This window comes from Hyla sarda, chromosome 5 (genome assembly GCF_029499605.1).
Source record: "Hyla sarda isolate aHylSar1 chromosome 5, aHylSar1.hap1, whole genome shotgun sequence".
NCBI classification, from domain to species: domain Eukaryota; kingdom Metazoa; phylum Chordata; class Amphibia; order Anura; family Hylidae; genus Hyla; species Hyla sarda.
In genome coordinates this window covers 42,484,803-42,498,588 of record NC_079193.1, presented here as the reverse complement: position 1 = coordinate 42,498,588, position 13,786 = coordinate 42,484,803, and the positions used below count along the sequence as shown (strand labels likewise).

The window sequence follows — 13,786 nt, the reverse complement described above, 5'->3', positions numbered from 1 at the left end:
GTTGACTATATCTTCATACTTTACTGTATCTGCTATTGCTTTATATCTTTTTTTGTTGACTGTATGTTCATTCTTTGCTATAACTACCGTATCTCCATTCTTTAGTATATCTACTATTTCTTAACTATGTCTTTGATTTGTTGACTATATCTTCATTCTTTACTGTAACTACTATGGGGGAGATTTATCAAAACCTGTCCAGAGGAAAAGCTGCCCAGTTGCCCATAGCAACCAATCAGATCGCTTCTTTAATTTTTAACCAGGCCTCTGCAAAATGAAAGGAGCAATCTGATTGGTTGCTATGGGCAACTGGGCAACTTTTCCTATGCACAGATTTTGATAAATCTCCCGCTATGTCTTTGATTTGTTGACTGTATCTACTATTTCTTTACTATATCTTTGAATTGCTGACTATATCTTCATTCTTTACTGTAACTACTATGGAGGAGATTTATCAAAACCTGTGCAGAGGAAAAGTTGACCAGTTGCCCATAGCAACCAATCAGATTGCTTCTTTCATTTTTATAGAGGCCCTGTGAAAAATGAAAGAATAGATCTGATTGGTTGCTATGGTCAACTGATCAACTTTTCCTCTGCACAGATTTTGATAAATCTCCCCCTATGTCTTTGATTTGTTGACTATGGCCCTCATTTACTATTCTAAACCCGACCTCTTTTGTCTGGTTTTTTTGGCGCATCTTTGTCTGCGCCATGTCTCAGACATCGTGCGCCAGTCTGCGACACTATGCGACATTTTTTCCCGACGGACCCGATGTGGATTCTCCCAAACCCGAAAAAGGGGTGTAACCCGACATTTCTGAGCTTTCCCACGTATTTATTAAGGTTTCCAACCCGAATTTGTTGAATTGTTGTGGATTTTTTCCCGACAGCTCAGAGGAGTTGGAAACCAAAACCTACAAAACCCACGTGCGACAAACAGGATGCGACATAATAATAAATACCAGGGGAAAAAAGCAGTCGGGTAAGAAAGCAACATAGACTTACAATACGATTTTCTAAGTAAATGAGGGCCTATATCTTCATTCTTTACTATGTCTGCTATTTCTTTACGATACCTTTGATTTGTTGACTATATCTTCATTCTTTACTATGTCTGCTATTTCTTTACTATACCTTTGATTTGTTGACTATATCTTCATTCTTTACTATATCTGCTATTTCTTTACTATACCTTTGATTTGTTGACTATATCTTCACCTTTCCGTCAAATCCTCCAGACACGGGGGAGGTAGAGGGAGTAGGAAGTGTTATCACCCAGCATCAGGTTCTGGATCTTTTTTCTTTTTGCAATTTTGAAAACAAGAATTGCGCAATCTGCAGCGCTGTGGTTGTCAGCAAAAATATTGGAACCTCAATGGGGTCTGTGAGCGCCCATTTGGATCTTCTGGAAAAGGAATCTGCTATAATGGTCATGGCTCTATTATATGAAGGCTATTGTGAACAAGGTCTAAGGTTATTACTATATGGCCATGTCTTTGTATAATCAAGTTGATGTTGACTAATTATGGTTGTATACATCAGTGTTTCCTAACCAGGGTGCTTCCAGGTGTTGCAAAACTACAACTCCCAGCATGCCCGGACAGCCTTTGGCTGTCCGGGCATGCTGGGAGTTGTAGTTTTGCTACAGCTGGAGGCACCCTGGTTGGGAAACAATGGTGTACATGAAAGCATAGCCCCATCGCTAACCGGCATTGCTCTTGGCATTGGCAAATGAGCAATGAACTTAATCCTTAGAAGTAGAGATGAGCAAACTTACAGTAAATTTGATTCGTCACAAACTTCTCGGCTCGGCAGTTGATGACTTTTCCTCCGTAAATTTGTTCAGCCTTCAGGTGCTCCGGTGGGCTGGAAAAGGTGGATACATTCCTAAGAAAGAGTCTCCTAGGACTGTATCCACCTTTCCCAGCCCACCGGAGCACCGGAAAGCTGAACTAATTTATGCAGGAAAAGTCATCAACTGCCGAGCCGAGAAGTTCGTGACGAATCGAATTTACTGTAAGTTCGCTCATCTCTACTTAGAAGGTTCTGTATGTGATCCCAAGTCCGTTAAGTGCTCAATATCTCTCCATAAAAGGAATAATCATTAACCAGTCATCAGATTGGGATGAGTATAGCCAGCAATGCTAATACCCATAACTACTGTTTTACTAAAGAGTTAATTTATTGCGATAAAGATGGGGAAGAAATAACGCTGTGTGATAAGGGAGATCAGTCGAGCAAAATAGCACATTTTGTTAAAGTTAACAAAAATATACAGACATAAACAGACATCCCTGTCTATCGGATGGCAGCAAATGACCTTTCACTAGCCAGGCGCTGCTTGTTTTCGTGGTAAGAAACATCTTCAGATCACGGAAAGTATTCAAAATCCAAGGTGGATTATTATTATTTTTTTAAATAACATAGAAATCAAAACAATGACGCGTTTCGGGGGCTTAATCCGACTTCCTCAGGTTATCATGAGCACTGTTATTTCTAGCAGGCTTCAATGGAAAATGGGTGCCATACAACTAGTGGGCAGAGTCACATAACAAAAATTCAAAAATATGTACAAATTATATATGATATTTATAATGTAAGTCAATGGGACAAGCAATGATACAACACTTATACAAGTGGAATATCATCAACAAATATGTATCCCAATCTATTGACATTCAGGTTTATTGGATATTTAGAATGGTGATGATGAAATGTCCAGACTAATCTGCCATGAGGAATGTCTAGAACCACTTGTAACTTTAGCAAGAGGATTTTTATGGGAGACAGTCATATATCGGAGAAAGTTAGGAAAGTTGGAGAAGCTTCTCGTTTCAGCTGTCTTACATTATGCTGTGGGTATGCGTGGTAGAACTGATCTAAAAATGTTTTTTTTTTTCTTTCCTGTCCTGTAGGAACCAATTCTTCTGCACTACAGAACTACATTATCTATTGAAGTCAAGAGAGAAGCTCCTCCAAGACTTCCTACCATGAACACCATCATGTTTAACAAGCTCAGTGGTCAAGTCCTGTTTGAGGACGCAACGAGTGACCGCGAGAGGGTAGTTCGGCCCTATGTAGTAGGAATGGAGAGCCCCAATCCCGATTTAGGTCTTCAAGACAGTGTCTCTGTAAAGGACAATGCCAGCAGACACCGGCGCCCTGGGTAAGAACGTTTACATGAGCTACTGTAAATGATACTGATGATCACCTATATTTCCTACTGTACAGCAAGATGGGGACACCTTGAGTGAGCCCAATGGTAACATCCAGGTGGGTCTTCTGATTTTCATGAACCGGTTGCTAAAATCATAGCCGGTTTGCCGAATCTGGGAGAAGCTGGGCCCTGATTTATAGTTTTTGGTTTTTCCCACCGTCCGCCCTACTGCATTGCAAATTTATTGCAAATTCTCCTGTGGCCTCTATCAGAAGGTGGGGGAACCGGTAGCTGGAAATCTGCCATCCCTGAGGGCACCAGAATGGGACCCCCCATTGACGAAGTCCATCTGCCTAAATCAGCTCTTTGGAAAGGTTTTATCTTTGTAGAAGAACCCTTTAAAGCTTGTTAAAGGGGTACTCCGCTGCTTAGCGTTTGGAACAAACTGTTCCGAACTCTGGAGCCGGCGTCGGGAACTCGTGATGTCATAGCCCCTCCCCTCATTATGTCACGCCCTGCCCCCTCAATGCAAGTCTATGGGTGACAGCTGTCACGCCCCCTCCCATAGACTTGCATTGAGGGGGCGGGGCGTGACATCATGAGGGGGCAGGACTATGACGTCACAAGCTCCCGGCGCCAGCTCCAGCGTTCGGAACAGTTTGTTACAAGCGCTGAGCAGCGGAGTACCCCTTTAAGCAAATGTTTCACTGCAGTCTGTTTTTCATTCTGGCTCTATTAGAAATTATGATCGTGTCTGGTATTTTACTAACGTCTTTCAACATCAGCAATGTGGCGATAAACTGTACAGCACTGAAATCAGTTTGTAGAAGTGATTACATAGGAACACTTAGGCTAGAGATTCCATGTGCGGCAGGTACCGCCAGAATAAACAACAACAGTGCAGTACTGAGCAGAATTCCAATGCAGAAATTCTGCAGTGTGCACAGTGCAGCAGAATCCCATTGTACTGGAATATCTGCCTGGAATTTCTGTAGTTTGCATGGGCCCTCAAAGGGGTACTCTGGGGGAAAACTATTTTTTTTTTTAAATCAATTGGTGTCAGGAAGTTAAAAAGATTTGAAATAACTTCTATTTAAAAATCTTAATCCTTCCAGTACTTATCAGCTGCTGTATGCTCCACAGGAAGTTATTTTCTTTCAGGAATTCTTTTCAGTCTGAAAACAGTGCTCTCTGCTGACACCTCTGTCCATATCAGGAACTGTCCTGAGTACAAGCAAATCCCCATAAAAAACCTCTCCTGCTCTGGACAGTTCCTGATATGGACAGAGGTGTATGCAGAGAGCACTGTGGTCAGACTGAAAAGAATTCCTAAAAGAAAAGAACATCCTGTGGAGCATACAGCAGCTGATAAGTACTGGAAGGATTAAGATTTTTTAATAGAAATTCCAATGCAGAAATTCTGCAGTGTGCACAGTGCAGCGGAATCCCATTACACTGGAATTTCTGTAGTTTGCATGGGCCCTCAAAGGGGTACTCTGGTGGAAAACAATTATTTTTTTTTTTAATCAACTGGTGCCAGGAAGTTAAACAGATTTGTAAATGACTTCTATTTAAAAATCTTAATCCTTACGGTACTTATCAGCTGCTGTGTGCTACAGAGGAAGTTGTATTTGTTTCTGGAGTTCTTTTCTGTCCGACTTCTGTATCAGGAGCTGTTCTGAGTACAAGCAAATCCCCATAGAAAACCTCTCCTGCTCTGGACAGTTCCTGATACGGACAGAGGTGTCAGCAGAGAGCACTGTGGTCAGATTGAAAAGAATTCCTGAAAGAAAAGAAACTCCTGTAAAGCATACAGCAGCTGATAAGTACTGGAAGGATTAAGATTTTTAAATAGAAGAAATTTACAAATCTGTTTAACTTTCTGGAGCCAGTACCCCTTTAAGGTTCTGTAGAAGATTGCCTACTTTTTTTGGGATGTTAGGTTTCTTACCTTGTGGGGATTTTTTGTTTTGAACGGAAGCCATGACGCCTTGCCAGATACATTGCATGATGTATGCCGACCACAATTTCTTACAATCAGGTTCTATCATGATTATTGTCAGTCTGCTTGCAATCTTGTTCTTCCTGTCGACTCTGCCAGGATTGCAGATGGAGGCCATGATGTCCGTGTGAACACAGCAGTCGTTCTCCTCTGTTTTCTGTATATGGCAGAAAATGTTTGCTGTCTTTACTTCATTCTGGAAATGAGTGTGTTAAAATGTTGTGTAAGAATGCTGGTCCATCTATGTACATGGTCCATATTCAGCAGAGATATATTTTACTTTACAGACATAAAACACTATCAGTATTCCTTTATATTTGATATACATTTTAGATATAATAAACGTAAATGTAATGTTTGTCGCCTATCTGCTCATGAATACATCTGCTTTACCTATTCACTAATTTACTAAGGTTATTGTTTCCCAACCAGGGAGCCTCCAGCTGTAGCAAAACTACAACTCCCAGCATGCCCAGACAGCCTTCGGCTGTCTGGGCATGCTGGGAGTTGTAGTTTTGCAACACCTGGAGGCATCCTGGTTGGGAAACACCGGGCTAGGTTAAAGGGGTATTCCAGGAAAAAAACTTTTTTTAATATATATCAACTGGCTCCAGAAAGTTAAACAGATTTGTAAATTACTTCTATTAAAAAAAATCTTAATCCTTTCAATAATTATCAGCTGCTGAAGTTGAGTTGTTTTCTGTCTGGTAACAGTGCTCTCTGCTGACATTTCTGCTTGTCTCGGGAACTGCACAGAGTAGAAGAGGTTTGATATTGGAATTTGCTTCTAAACTGGGCGGTTCCCGAGACACGTGTCATCAGAGAGCACTTAGACAGAAAATAACAACTCAACTTCAGCAGCTCATAAGTACTGAAAGAATTAATATTTTTTAATAGAAGTCATTTACAAAGTCATTTTCCTGGATAACCCCTTTAACACTATCCATATACATTTCCATTGTATGGACCCCGGATTTGCTGTATTGCGGACGGTAATGACGCCTGATGGATCCCATTGATCTTACTTGTTGTTACGCCTAGCGCTCCGGGTCCCCGCTCCTCCCCGGAGCGCTCACGGCGTCTTTCTCCCTGCAGCTTCCCGGTCAGTCCCGCTGACCGGGAGCGCTGCTCTGTCTCGGCCGTTGGGGATGCGATTCGCACAGCGGGACGCGCCCGCTCGCGAATCGCATCCCAGGTCACTTACCCGTTCCCGTCTCCTGCGGTCATGTGCTGGCGCGCGCGGCTCCGCTCTCTAGGGCGCGCGCGCGCCAGCTCCCTGAGGCTTAAAGGGCCAGTGCACCAATGATTGGTGCCTGGCCCAATTAGCTTAATTGGCTCCCACCTGGTCCCTGACTATATCTAACCTCCTCCCTTGCACTTCCTCGCCGGATCTTGTTGCACTTGTGCCTAGTGAAAGCGTTTTGTGTGTTTAAAAGCCAGTGTACCAGAACTCCTGCTATCTCCCCTGACTACGAATCTTGCCGCCTGCCCCCGACCTTCTGCTACGTCCGACTTTGCTTCTGCCTACTCCCTTGTACCTCGCCTATCTTCAGCAGCCAGAGAGGTGAGCCGTTGCTAGTGGATACGACCTGGTCACTACCGCCGCAGCAAGACCATCCCGCTTTGCGGCGGGCTCTGGTGAAAACCTGTAGTGGCTTAGAACCGGTCCACTAGCGCGGTCCTCGCCATCCCTCTCTGGCACAGAGGATCCACTACCTGCCAGCCGGCATCGTGACAGTAGATCCGGCCATGGATTCCGCTGAAGTTCCTCTGCCAGCTGCCGCCGACCTCCCTACATTGGTCGCCCGACAAGAGCACCAGCTGTCGTACTTGACCACCATGACACAGCAACTCCAGTCGCAGCTACAGCAGCTCCAGTCACAGCAACAGCAGCAACAGTCACAGCTACAGCAAGTTCAGTCTCAGCTTCAGCAGCAACAACCATCTCCTCCGCCAGCTCCTGCACCCCTTCCGCAGCGAGTGGCCACTCCTAGCCTCCGCCTGTCTTTGCCGGACAAATTTAATGGGGACTCTAAGTTTTGCCGTGGCTTCCTTTCGCAATGTTCCCTGCATCTGGAGATGATGTCGGACCTGTTTCCCACTGAAAGGTCTAAGGTGGCTTTCGTAGTCAGCCTTCTGTCCGGAAAAGCCCTGTCATGGGCCACACCGCTCTGGGACCGCAATGACCCCGTCACTGCCTCTGTACACTCCTTCTTCTCGGAAATTCGAAGTGTCTTTGAGGAACCTGCCCGAGCCTCTTCTGCTGAGACTGCCCTGCTGAACCTGGTCCAGGGTAATTCCTCCGTTGGCGAGTACGCCATACAATTCCGTACTCTTGCTTCTGAACTATCCTGGAATAATGAGGCTCTCTGCGCGACCTTTAAAAAAGGCCTATCCAGCAACATTAAAGATGTTCTGGCCGCACGAGAGACTCCTGCTAACCTGCATGAACTCATTCATCTAGCCACTCGCATTGACATGCGTTTTTCTGAGAGGCATCAAGAGCTCCGCCAGGAAAAAGACTTAGATCTCTGGACACCTCTCCCACAGTCTCCACTGCAATCTGCGCCTAGGCCTCCCGCCGAGGAGGCCATGCAAGTGGATCGGTCTCGCCTGACCCTGGAAGAGAGGAATCGCCGTAAGGAGGAGAATCTTTGTCTGTACTGTGCCAGTACTGAACATTTTTTGGTGGATTGCCCAATCCGTCCTCCACGCCTGGGAAACGCACGCTCGCACTCAGCTCTCGTGGGTGTGGCGTCTCTTGATGCTAAGTCGGCTTCTCCACGTCTCACGGTGCCTGTTCGGATCTCTACTTCAGCCAGCTCTCCCCTCTCAGCCGTGGCCTGCCTGGACTCTGGAGCTTCTGGGAATTTTATTCGGGAGTCCTTAGTGAATAAATTCCGCATTCCGGTGACCCGTCTTGTCAAGCCACTCCACATTTCCGCGGTCAACGGAGCCAGGTTGGATTGCACCGTGCGTTACCGCACGGAGCCCCTCCTAATGTGCATCGGACCTCATCACGAGGAAATTAAATTTTTTGTCCTTCCTAATTGCACTTCCGAAATTCTCCTTGGACTACCCTGGCTTCAACACCATTCCCCAACCCTGGATTGGTCCACTGGGGAGATCAAGAGTTGGGGTCCCTCTTGTTCCAAGGACTGCCTTCAACCGGTTCCCAGTAATCCCTGCCGTGACCCTGTGGTTCCTCCTGTATCCGCTCCCCCTAAGGTCATTAAGGACTCTGCCTGCCACAGGAAATGCCTCTCCCCCCCTCCCAGTCCCATCAGGCAAACCTCTGTGTCCCCTCATGACCCTCGTCCTGGTGTCACACTGCCCCGTGCCAGGTCTCGCCCTCTGCCATCCCTCCCCATTCCTACTCCTGCTGTACTGCCTGCCGTTGAGGAAACCATACATTCCTTCCCGGTGTCCTCATCCCAGGGGAGGCAGTCACCGGACAAAAAAAAGGGGAGACCTAAGGGGGGGGGTACTGTTACGCCTAGCGCTCCGGGTCCCCGCTCCTCCCCGGAGCGCTCACGGCGTCTTTCTCCCTGCAGCTTCCCGGTCAGTCCCGCTGACCGGGAGCGCTGCTCTGTCTCGGCCGTTGGGGATGCGATTCGCACAGCGGGACGCGCCCGCTCGCGAATCGCATCCCAGGTCACTTACCCGTTCCCGTCTCCTGCGGTCATGTGCTGGCGCGCGCGGCTCCGCTCTCTAGGGCGCGCGCGCGCCAGCTCCCTGAGACTTAAAGGGCCAGTGCACCAATGATTGGTGCCTGGCCCAATTAGCTTAATTGGCTCCCACCTGGTCCCTGACTATATCTAACCTCCTCCCTTGCACTTCCTCGCCGGATCTTGTTGCACTTGTGCCTAGTGAAAGCGTTTTGTGTGTTTAAAAGCCAGTGTACCAGAACTCCTGCTATCTCCCCTGACTACGAATCTTGCCGCCTGCCCCCGACCTTCTGCTACGTCCGACTTTGCTTCTGCCTACTCCCTTGTACCTCGCCTATCTTCAGCAGCCAGAGAGGTGAGCCGTTGCTAGTGGATACGACCTGGTCACTACCGCCGCAGCAAGACCATCCCGCTTTGCGGCGGGCTCTGGTGAAAACCTGTAGTGGCTTAGAACCGGTCCACTAGCGCGGTCCTCGCCATCCCTCTCTGGCACAGAGGATCCACTACCTGCCAGCCGGCATCGTGACACTTGTGGGGTTAATGGACACGATAACGCTGCATGCCGCTCTATTTTGTTCGCCATTTTCGATGGAAAATGTAAGAAGGCTCCAAATGGAATCTCTAATGCAGATGTGAACTTCGTGTTACTCTGCTACGAAATCGTGCAGACATTTTCCATTTTTTCTGCAACCAGTAGCAGATACTTGTTATTTTAGGTTTATAAGGCTGGGTTCACACTGCATTTTTGTTTTTCCGTTTCACATATATGTTTTATACACTTGAAAAGGAAAAAAAAAAAGGGGAAGGTTAACAGATGCTAAAAATGAATTCCACACTGTATGCCATAAAGCAGAATCTGTTTCCCTTTAACTTACCTTACATTATAAAAAACAAAAAAACAAAACAAAATAAAAACAGATTCAATCGTATACTACTTTTTTATTAAGCAAAATTGAACATACTGTCATAGAAACAGTGAAACAGAGAAAAAAAAAAAACGCATTGTGAACCCATTTCATGTGATTTTTCCTCCATAATCGGGAAGATGGTTATGGCCAAAAAAGCATGTGTAAATATAAATACGTTGACAAATTTTACGCAGCGTGCACCTGGCCTAAGACAGTACTGTGATGTCCCAGTATGGGATATATTCCCATACAGTACTTAGGCCCTGTCAGGTTGAGTCCCTCTGTGTCCTAGGGGCCCTCCTGCAGTGTCTCCCCCATAGTAATATATATTATGTATAGTGTTGTGTGTTATGTATAAAGGACCTTTAAGGACCTTTGAGTTAGTCACATGATAATGTGTTCACCTGATGTGTTTGTTACCCAGAGAGCACCAGCTCACCAGGTGACCTGCAGCTTGACCTATGGGCTTCTGGCTCAGCCCCCTTTATAAGAGGGGGAGCCATTACAACCTCTCGATACCACACTCTTTCTGCTGAGGCACAGTAAAGATCAGACGTCTCAGAGCCAGTGTCCAGCTACCTGGAGGCCTCAAGCCTAACCTACAGCCACATGCCAGTAAGTCAAGTCATCTATGTCTGATGTCACTACCTTCAGTCAAGTCAAGTCTATAGTCAAGTCTATTATAGTCAGCGTGGCTGTCCTAAAATCTGTCAAAGTCACTACAAGTCCCAGCAAGCTGCGAGGTCCTTCTGTGTTACTGGCCACCTCTCTGGGATCCTGGCATAGCTGTAAAGACTATTTCCATCTGTCTACCTCAGTAAAGCTACCGTTAACCCTAACCTGGTCTTGGACTATTATTGCCCAGCCTAACCTTGGGATAGCGTTACTACTGTTCGGGTGGTTACCGAGAAAACCACGCCCTGGCATCACGAACATTTAGGGATTAATAAAACCTGCCCCATTCACTTCACCTTCACACCTCGAGACTCCACAGTACATTGAAAATACACTGTGAGAGATTTTGGTTTTCTATAGCAACCATAGAGCTTCGGTTTCTTCTTTGGGAAAAAAAGAAAGCAGCACTGTGATTGGTCGTTGTGGACAACAGCTACTTAACTGAATAAAGTCCATTGTCTGGCAGAAAATCTTTGTTGCCCATAGCAACCAATAACAGTGCAGCTTTAATCCCTTATAATGCGCATTTAAAATGAAAGCTGTCGTGTGATTGGTTTCTACGTGCAACCTAGTCTGTTATACCTCCACAATAGTGTGTGATACCTATTGAGGTACAGCTTAAAGGGCTTGTCTGGGAATAGATAAGCATATTTACTTTCTTCCAAAATTAGCGCCACTCCTGTCCTTAGGTGGTTTGTGATATTACAGCTTGGCTTTGTTCGCTTCCAGAGCTGAGCTGCAATACCACACAAAAAACTGAGGACAGGAGTGGCGCTGTTTCTACAAGCAAGCAGCTAGGTTTTTCTAACCCTGGATAACAAGATATGAGTAAAGTGATCCAGGAAGCAGAGATTTCGGTGTGGAGGGTTTCCCTCATTTGTTTGGAACACCATGGATTTTGCGTTACATGTAATAAAATACAATTCCCGCCCGGTGGCATCCAGAGAACTGAGCACTTCTGCTTGTCAACATGGTGGAGGCGCTATAGAGCACTAGAGAACTACGGGGTGCCACCATATCCTGGGCACCTGTACATTGTACAGATAGGATTTCCTCACTGTGGTGACTACTGGATCTTTCTGCCATCACTTTAGGGCAGTGGAATAGAGATATTGGGGGAGATTTATCAAAACCTGTCCAGAGGAAAAGTTGCTGAGTTGCCCATAGTAACCAATCAGATCGCTTCTTTCACTTATAAAGAGGCCTATGAAAAATGAAAGAAGCGAGCTTCAGGGTAGGTTTTGATAAATTTCCCCCATTAGCTTTACTCACATGTTAATTGTTGGTGATTTTTGTGTTTTGGTGGGGTTGTCTATTTTAGAAACCCTATTTTCTTATACCTAGAGGTCCTCTGTTCATGGTCCTCATCTTCTGACCAGAATGGAGAACTTGTACAAAGAGTGTCTTTTACACTGGAGGACCTGCATTTCATGGCCAGTCCATTTATCTGAATGGACAATGTGAAATGCTTTATTTCCCCTGAGGTGGCGCTGTAGGGAAATTCAATACTTACCGCCAGGTTTCCTGACAGATCACAGCTGATTGTTAGGCCCCTTTCACACTACAAAATTACTCCGTTTTAAAGATCCGTACGAAGTTCCGTCTGAAAATCGGCAGTAAAACGGCAGTTACAAAATCCTATACGGCCGTTAGGAAATTCCGCAGTAGAATTCAGCCAGAAATTTCCCCGGAAGTTACTGTACATTCACTTTAATGGGAACCCACTGTCCCATTCACACAGGGCATGCTGGGAGTTGTACTATTGCAACAACTGGCAGCACCCTGGTTGGGAAACGCTGCTCTAGGACAATGTTTACATGGTGTAATTTCCAGGTAGAAAAAAAATGACGCCACGACATACACTGCAGACATTTCGGGGAGTAGCCTTGGAAATCTGCAGCGTATTTTGACAGAAAGGACCACATTTTTGGATGAGACAAGCCCCGTTTCAGTGGGGCTAATCTACATCCTGCGTTCCTTATTTGGAATACGAGACATGTTCACAGTGTGAACTGCGGCACAAATTCCCATTGAAAACAAGGCATGTATTGCACCTGATATGCGCCAAATATGTGTTGAAAAACTGTTTTAGTCTTGGTCAGAAGCAGGGGTCAAGTCCTGGGAAAAAAAGTGTGGGAACTCTTCCACTCAAGGGCTGGTCCTGCAGGACTCCTACTAATGGGAATTGCATTCCTGCTGTGAAAAAAGTGCAGGAACTCAGTTCCCACACGTTCCTGCAGGACTTGAGCCCTGGGCAGAAGGACCTGTGTAATACAATAGAAATGAAAAGCACTCCTTGGTGTATTACTTTAATGATCTATAAAATCTTAAAGGGATTTTGTGCTTTCCATAGGTGGTTGTGGAAGTGGCATGCTTGGAGTTGTAGTTTTGCAACAGCTGGCGGTCCGCAGTTTGGAGAGCTAGGGGGAGATTTATCAAAACCTGTCCAGAGGAAAAGTTGCCCAGTTGCCCATAGCAACCAATCAGATCGCTTCTTTCATTTTTAACAAGGCCTCTGCGAAATGAAAGAAGCAATCTGATTGGTTGCTACAGTGGGGATTAAAAGTTTGGGCACCCCAGGTAAAAATTTATATTAATGTGCATAAAGAAGCCAAGGAAAGATGGAAAAATCTCCAAAAGGCATCAAATTACAGACTAGACATTCTTATAATATGTCAACAAAAGTTAGATTTTATTTCCATCATTTACACTTTCAAAATAACAGAAAACAAAAAAATGGCGTCTGCAAAAGTTTGGGCACCCTGCAGAATTCATAGCATGCACTGCCCCCTTTGCAAAGCTGAGACCTGCCAGTGTCATAGATTGTTCTCAATCATCATCTGGGAAGACCAGGTGATGTCAATCTCAAAGGTTTTAAATGCCCAGACTCATCTGACCTTGTCCCAACAATCAGCACCATGGGTTCTTCTAAGCAGTTGTCTAGAAATCTGAAACTGAAAATAGTTGACGCTCACGAAGCTGGAGAAGGCTATAAGAAGATAACAAAACGTTTTCAGATGTCAATATCCTCTGTTCAGAATGTAATTAAAAAATGGCAGTCATCAGGAACAGTGGAAGTTAAAGCAAAGATCTGGAAGACCAAGAAAATATCAGACAGAACAGCTCACAGGATTGTGAGAAAAACAATTCAAAACCCACGTTTGACTGCACAATCTCTCCAGAAAGATCTGGCAGACACTGGAGTTGTGGTACACTATTCCACTATAAAGAGATACTTGTACAAATATGGTCTTCATGGAAGAGTCATCAGAAGAAAACCTCTTCTACGTCCTCACCACAAAAATCAGCATTTGAACTTTGCAAATGAACATATAGACAAGCCTGATGCATTTTGGAAACAAGTTCTGTGGACCGA

The 13,786-nt window shown here is 45.3% G+C and overlaps 1 protein-coding gene across 10 annotated transcripts in view; it reads left to right on the top strand.

Annotated features, from left to right (window-relative positions):
- Nucleotides 1-13,786, top strand: part of MKX (mohawk homeobox) — a 168,733-nt gene that overhangs the window by 38,174 nt on the left and 116,773 nt on the right. For 9 of the 10 annotated variants that reach the window (XM_056519390.1, XM_056519388.1, XM_056519389.1 and 6 more), the window contains exon 2: nt 2,916-3,166. In XM_056519390.1, coding sequence (XP_056375365.1) covers nt 2,916-3,166 — 251 coding nt within the window. Of the gene's footprint in view, nt 1-583; nt 1,474-2,915; nt 3,167-13,786 lie in introns of those variants that run through there. The other variant, XM_056519392.1, reaches the window with a different exon arrangement.